Raw genomic sequence first — 7,655 nt, forward strand, 5'->3', positions numbered from 1 at the left:
GTATTTTCGCTCTATCTGATCGCAGTTTAGAGGCGTAGGCTGCATGCAGTGATGAGCTCAGTAATAAAGGCACTTTCCAATTTCAAATAAAAATGCAAACCTTTAATGACTTCTGCGGAGAGCAATTATTCTCCCCGTCTTTATATCAGCAACAGCAGCAGTTAATCAAATGTTCAAATTACTAGCGGCCAGTCTTTAGAGAAATGAGCTGTGCAAAAAATTTCAGGCAAACATGGCCCAACTGTTCCTGCAGTAGTTATGTAAGACGTGTATTTAGCATTTGCGCACTTCTGTTCAACATTTGCTGGAGATAACACATCCTTCTACTCCCTTTTTTTTAAATTTAAACAACAACCCCACAGCCACACCTCTCCAAAATGGGTAGGTTGATGCGACTTTTGCAAGGAGTCACATGTTTTGGAGTGGGCAATATAAAAGCAAAACCAACAGTCATCTAGCACTTTCACCTCTGTAAATAGTTCTCCTTCCATGGTTTTAAATCTGCTGTTTAAGCTAAGGAGCAAAAGGAAAGTATGGATCTCCTCCATAGGAGCGGAGTGCTCATAATTCAACATTTGCAAAAGGATTACAGGTCTTACCAGCGTTTTTTACATTTCATGTCACACGTAGGAGATCCTCGGAATATTTTTTTAATTTATTTTCCTCTTTGGTTCCAGCTTAATCCAGTGATTGGTACAAAAATGATATGGGTGGCAGTGATCGGTGATTGGTTCAATCTTATATTTAAATGGTAAGGTTAGTTGAAACTTAATGAAATTTAGGATTTTGGGTCTTTTAATGTGCTGGCTTTGGATGAAGAGTCAACTGTTTTTTCTTTGAAATTGCATCGGGAAAGTTTTAAGATTTTGGTTTTTAGCAAAATATGGGTGTTTTTCATCTAGCAATCATGCAAGAAGAACTGAAATAACCAAAAATTGTCTTGCGTTGTATTAAAGAATGTTTTTTTTTTCTGGCAGGATTTTATTTGGTCATCGTCCATATTGGTGGGTCCAAGAAACAATAATTTATCCTAACCAATCAATCCCACGTCTCGAGCAGTTTCCTATAACATGTGAAACTGGGCCAGGTAAGAGATACCGGTGACTTCACAGGTATGCAGTTCCCAAACAGCCGTCAAATTTTAAAGAGAATATCAGTAAAACATTCAAGATCCCAATATTTCTGTGAAGTATTGAGACAAAAGGATTCAACTGTTCCATGACAACATTGCCTTCATAGTCTTTATACGTGTATTTTGAAAAGATACTTTTAACTCTGATGTTTCAGTTGTCAACATGGTGAGTCACTATTTGCATGTTACATGAATTTACAAGAAGGAATAATGGTGGAACATAAATTCTATCCATCTAACCAGTGCTGATGTCAGAGTTGGTGGAGGTGGGGCAGATTTTAAAGCCCGCCCATTGTGAAAAAGTCCCCCCCCCCCCGAAACTTGAGGCTACAGTAAAGTGGAGAATGTCATCTCCCTCACTTTATAGTGATGGTTTCTAGGGGTGGAATTCTAGCAGGATCTCCTTTGCATATTAGGCCACACAAACCTGATGTAGCCAATCCTCCAAGAGCTTACAAAAAAGAGCCTTCAATCCACTTTCAGCGCACTTTCCAAATGGATTTTGCCAGTTCACAGAGTAAAATCCAGTTGGAAAGTGCGCTGAAAGTGGATTGAAAGTGCATTATTTAGTGCAGGGGCATCGATCTCATTTGTTATGAGGGTCAGATCTGACCCAAATGAGACCTTGTCGGGCCGGGTCATGGGTGTCATAAAATGTAATGCCAGGTAGCAGAGATATAAACTTTATAAAGGACACAGTCACAAAGATTTTTTTAAAACTTAAAATAAAACATGCTTAAAATGTTAGCACTTGTTAGTCTTAACGGTGCTTTCCTTGTATCTCCCTCATGGGATCCAGGAAACTGGGCAAAGGAAGCTCTGGCTCTTTCCTTCCTTCCCCAGGGGACCAGGAGAGGGAGGAGCCTCAGCCAATAAAAGGAAGACAGGCTTGGCTCAGTAAGATTGATAGAGCCTGGTAAAGCAAGCTTTGTCTCCCCCCCTTCCTCCCTAAGGGAGAAGCCTCAGCCAATGGAGAATCTAGAGGCTTTGCTCTGTAGCTCCTGTGTGATTGAGCAAGCCTTGCAAAGCAAGCTGTGATGCAGAAGGAAGCAGGTGTCAGCCAGTTGCCCGAGGGCCTGATAGGAGCCCTCCGGGAGCCGCATGTTTCACACCCCTGATTTAGTGTGTGTGATTGCAGCCACAATCATGGAAGGTATATTTTCCTCTCTCTGGTTTTATATAGAGTAATAAAAGGCAAGCAAGAAAACAAAAAATTGAATGATTTATCTTTATCAGAGTAAGCAAGCCAAAATGGGGAAAGGGAGTGGTTAAAGAAGAAAAGGTAGAACCACAGGAAAGGGGCCAAATGGAAGGGATGTAGTTAGAGAAAAAGGGGTTGTACCAAAGGGGAAAGGGGGTTATTCTCTTTTGCTCAGGGCTCATGGCAACCTGGAACCACATGTGACACTGAGGGAACAAATGGGTTGGCCAGATATGACACATATATACATTTATGCACACACAGAGATATCTATTGTTGTTATTATTCAATTCACGTATAGCCTGCCATTCTCACATAAACTTAAGGTGGATTATAAAATATGATTTAAAAAAACCCTGATTCTATCAAACAGCAAAGATTTTTTAATGAATAAACAACCCAGTGGGGCTAAGCCTGGATATCAGTTTTAGCTTTTGAAAATAAATCAATCTGTTTAAAACCAACAACAGAAAACAGGCTGCATTTTCTGCAAGGTAGATACCAAGACCAGCTGTGCACAATAGCAGTTTGAAAACTTCTTCTATGGATGACAGAGCGTAGCCCTGATTTGTCTTGAGCAGCTGCCATATGGAGAAGCCTGCTGATACCAAGGCACTGTGAACCCAGCTAAGCATAGGTTTGCAGTGCCCTGGCTGACAGTGGGCCCTCAATGTGGAACGGTCGCTCCAGGCAAAGAGTAATGGTAACACAACTTAGCCTGGGGAATGGTTGGAAGGCACATCGCGCCAAACTGAACCTTGTAAGCTTCCAGAAAAACAAGTAAGAAACAAGCCTGGAAAGCTCTAAACTCCTTGAAGAAGGAGTGGGGGTATAAATGTCATAAGTGACATTGAAGGCAATTGATATGGTGCGGTGTGGGGGCTTTGATGTACTATCCCCTTGAGCCTAGAGAAGACACTTCAGCGCCATTTTGTCATTTCACAGGAAGCCCCTCAGGACATGCAATGGGATCCTCGTGTGTCTGGTATGTGATGGTGTCAGCAGCCCTCAGCTATAGATCGAGACAGAAAGATAAATTGGCCATAACTCTGCATCGGTCAGTCTTCTTTTGAAATTCAGAATCTCTGCTTTTAGTGAATTCATCCATTGGTTGATTGGTGTCCAAACACAAACAGGGGATGGCTTTTAAACTGCTTTTAGGTCTTTTTATTATGGATTGCTTTGAACTGCAGCAGAGTCTCTAGCAAGTGTTTGGTTTTCATTTGGTACCCATGCTGACCAAGGTCACCTTTCTGTCCATTTGTGGAACTTTCCTACCCTTGAGACAACATTTAAGACTTTCCCCAACCCACCAAAAGTGGCCCAGGGAACAGGAGCATGCAGGCCTCAGATTCAGTGGGAGCTCACAGCAGCACAGCTTCTGAACTTTTCTGAGTGTTCCACCTCCTCCCTCTGAGAGTTCCACCTCCTTGTCCACTGAATAGTATGTGCAGCTGCATAACAATCCCTGGATGAGCTCCATCACCTATTTTTCTATAAAATGGCCTCTGGCATGGTTGTTATCACCACTTCTGCATTATTTCTCTTCTTCCAGGGTTTAGACATTTGTGGTTCAGCAAGATGTTCAGCCTGTTAATTTACTGTTATGGGTTGTCTGCATCACCTCCTGAAAGCGTAGAAGGCCAGAGAGGGCAAAATACAGAACTAGAGCATAAAGTAGACAGAAGAAATGGGGTGCAAAAGACCTATGAGCTGAGAAAAGAGAAGAGTAATGGATATGGGGCCATCAACAGAGCTGTAGCAGTGGAAAGAGACTTGTGGGAGATGAAATAGATTGGGCTACATTAAAAGAGAGCCCAGCTGAATGGATAGAGAGACAAGAATAGGAGAGCTGCCAGAGAAAACTGCGATGCTGTGGGGTGCAAAGGGAAGAAAAGAGGGGAAGGGGAAAGAGACATGGTTGAAGACTTCTCTGTGGAGTGAGGAAATGGAAGAAAGGGAGCAATAGAAATGCTGATGAAGAGATGCTATAGTAGATCAGGAAGAGAATAGTGAGTGGAGACACGGAATGAAAAAAGGAAGGCAATGACGACCTGGGACTGGAGAAAGGCTGGTGGGTAGGGAGTGCAGAAAAAGAAGCGGTAACTGAGAGTCTGGGGGCTGAGAGGGAATAGAAAAAGGAAGCAGTTGCTAAGTATGGACAATATTAGTTTTGTATTACATATGGTTTGATTAGGACAATGTTATATGTTATATTTGTAGGATTTTTTTTGCTTTTTCTATGTATGCTTCTGTTTAATTAAAATAGGATTTTTTACAAAAAGAAAAAAAATCAGATTTTGTTTTAATTCCCTCCTGTCATCTCTGTCATAGACTTGCCTGGTCTTTCCTATGGAGCATCTTCTGGATTATTCAGATCAGTGTGTGCATTTCAAGAGTATTTATTGCAACACACTTCCCCCATCAAGTCATCCTTGGAGTAATCGCTGGTAATATGGATTACTTTTTTCTTCTGTGGCGCAGGTTTTGAAAAGTATGGGAAAGTGGGTTTAGAATAATAATATTTGAGATTGATTGCAGTGAAGAGGCTTGTTTAAATTGGCGTTTGATGTTGGCGGTTTTGCAGTATTGTGTAAAAAAATTCTGCTGCATCTTCTCAGAGTTTATATTGTGATGCAGAATGTGGCATGTTGTGCAAGGAATTTTGGATGGCAGTAAAATCTCAATCAGCCATTGACAATCTGTTTTTGTTGTCATGAGGTATATTCATGTACATTGTAAATGTTGAAGGAGTGAATAAAGTTCACAATGGAATGCTTACAAGCATTTCACCTTCTGTGAGAAACGTGAGAGTTCAGTCTTCACACACTTGGCCAAAAGGACAGGAGAAGCTGTGAGGATAAACTAGTGCCTGAAATGTAGATATCTTCAGAAGAAAGGAAGAAAAAGATCCCAGAAACAAGATAGCTGCAAGGAGAATACTAAGAATAAGAACCCAAGGGAAGGATAAATAGAAGGAATATGAAGCTTTAGGAAAGAAGAGCACAGGATGCACAGAAAGCAAAGACTACGAGTTGGATCTAAGACTAATATTTCCACAGGTGCAAGGATTTCCACCTGTGAAGTGTGATTTCTGTTGGCAGAGTAATTAACACAACAAAGGTGCAAAGCCTAATTAAAGGGTAGATAGTGCTCACGACCTGAGTTTGATCCCGGCAGAAGCTGGGTTCAGGTAGCCAGCTCGAGGTTGACTCAGCCTTCCATCCTTCCGAGGTCGGTAAAATGAGTACCCAGCTTGCCAGGGGGAAGTGTAGATGACTGGGGAAGGCAATGGCAAACCACCCCGTAAAAAGTCTGCCGTGAAAACGTTGTGAAAGCAACGTCACCCCAGAGTCGGAAATGACTGGGGCTTGCACAGGGGACTACCTTTTTTTACCATTAAAAGTTTATTTAGGAACTGACATGCTTAATGGTACAGAGGAGATACAGAGATAGTGTTCAGGCTACATCACTAGCTGTGTGTGAGAGACAGGAAAACTAAATGTGGAACTTCTGAGAAGAAAGAGCATATTGCCCTAAGAATAGCAATCTAGAGACAGACAAGGAATGACACTTAACAGGTGAGAAGGTGCTGACCTCACTGTCCTATCTAATTATCTTCCTGCTGCTCCCTTCAGGCTCTCCCTTCAGGAGAGCCAGTTTGGTGTAGTGGTTAAGTGTGCGGACTCTTATCTGGGAGAACCGGGTTTGATTCCCCACTCCTCCACTTGCACCTGCTAGCATGGCCTTGGGTCAGCCATAGCTCTGGCAGAGGTTGTCCTTGAAAGGGCAGCTGCTGTGAGAGCCCTCTCCAGCCCCACCCACCTCACAGGGTGTCTGTTGTGGGGGAGGAAGGTAAAGGAGATTGTGAGCCGCTCTGAGACTCTTCGGAGTGGAGGGCGGGATATAAATCCAATATCTTCTTCTTCTTCTTCTTCTTGTTTTCTTTGTACATGAGACATTGCCTGTCTCAATAATTTTCCTGCTTTCCCCTTCCCACGACAGCCCCCAAGATGTGTGTGAGCATACTTGGCTTTTGTAAACACACGTGGAGAACAACCATGTTTGATCAAGGATAAAGCCAGCACACATTCCCAAAATCTTGGTGTCATTTTTACCCCATTGAAAGAACTGCCATCCACTGAAATCTGTGATTTTTCCAGTTTCCACATTTTGTTTATCTCTAAAAATGCATGAATAGGAACGATCAGGGTAGCACACATGTAGGGAATTTGTGTAACCCTGTGTTTCTTGATATTTAATCACCAAATACAGAGGAATACATTTAATGTTTTTTAAAAAATCTCCCCAACAGATATGGCTAGAACATAGTCTTGGATGAACAAGTACATAGTTGCCTCTTCTAATGAGACCCTTCTCCTTCGCAGGCATGCTCGTTGCAGAAGTGTTTGAGCATACCCCATCCATTCAGGCAGCAAGTTTAAAAACATACATCAAGGCAAATGCATTCCTCTTCTTTTCCGCCATTGGCTTTTACTTGGTTCTTAAGCTTATTGATATTGATTTGCTGTGGTCTGTTCCCAAGGCGAAGAAATGGTGCACCAACCCAGAATGGGTGCATATTGATACAACTCCCTTTGCTGGCCTGGTGAGAAATGTAGGCGTCCTCTTTGGCCTCGGTCTCAGCATTCATTCCAAAATGTTCGTCGTGAGTTGTAAAGCGAAAAGTGGCTACAAGGGCAGTTTCAGGATATCATGCACAGCGGCTTCCTTAGCGACAATGCAGCTCTATGATTTTATCAAGATACCTACCCACGGCGAGTATTTGTTTTACATCCTCTCCTTCTGCAAAAGTGCAGCTATACCTCTTACTGTAGTGGCTTTCGTTCCATATTGCATACATATGCTAATGAAGCAAACAGAAAAGAAAACTTCCACAGAAGTCATGGCCAATTTGGGCTTGGGAAATCTACAAGCATCAAAATTATATTGTGACTGACTGCTTGAACAGTTATTCTGTATTTCCCGGTTGAACTAGGGTCGCCAGTTCTAGCTTGGGAAATTCCTTGAGGGCAGAGCCTGGGGAGGGAATTCAGTGGGAATATTATGCCATATAGTCTACCTTCCAAATCTGCCATTTCATCCAGGAGCAGTCTAGAGAGCAGTTATCAATACCAAGAGAAATCCAGGCCTCACCTGGAATTAGGTAATTTTAATATGAACAATGGTTGGTGCCGTTCTGTCACATATTCTTAAAAAAAATCATACCAAAGGGACTGATTGGCAAAGTTCTTGACTTAATTCTGAAATTAGTCTTTTATTAAAGAAGATAGAAGAAGATATTGGATTTATATCCCGCCC

The 7,655-nt window shown here is 42.2% G+C and overlaps 1 protein-coding gene across 1 annotated transcript; it reads left to right on the forward strand.

Moving 5' to 3' along the window:
• Positions 1–533: 533 nt before the first annotated feature.
• Positions 534–7,329, forward strand: G6PC2 (glucose-6-phosphatase catalytic subunit 2). The gene is made up of 5 exons (XM_060257278.1): positions 534–751; positions 978–1,087; positions 3,279–3,390; positions 4,668–4,783; positions 6,722–7,329. The coding sequence occupies exons 1-5, from the start codon at positions 534–536 to the stop codon at positions 7,291–7,293; spliced, it is 1,128 nt and encodes a 375-aa protein (XP_060113261.1). The 3' UTR covers positions 7,294–7,329.
• The last annotated feature ends 326 nt before the right edge of the window (positions 7,330–7,655 follow it).

The sequence above is a fragment of the Heteronotia binoei genome, chromosome 16 (assembly GCF_032191835.1).
Source record: "Heteronotia binoei isolate CCM8104 ecotype False Entrance Well chromosome 16, APGP_CSIRO_Hbin_v1, whole genome shotgun sequence".
Classification (NCBI taxonomy): Eukaryota; Metazoa; Chordata; class Lepidosauria; order Squamata; family Gekkonidae; genus Heteronotia; species Heteronotia binoei.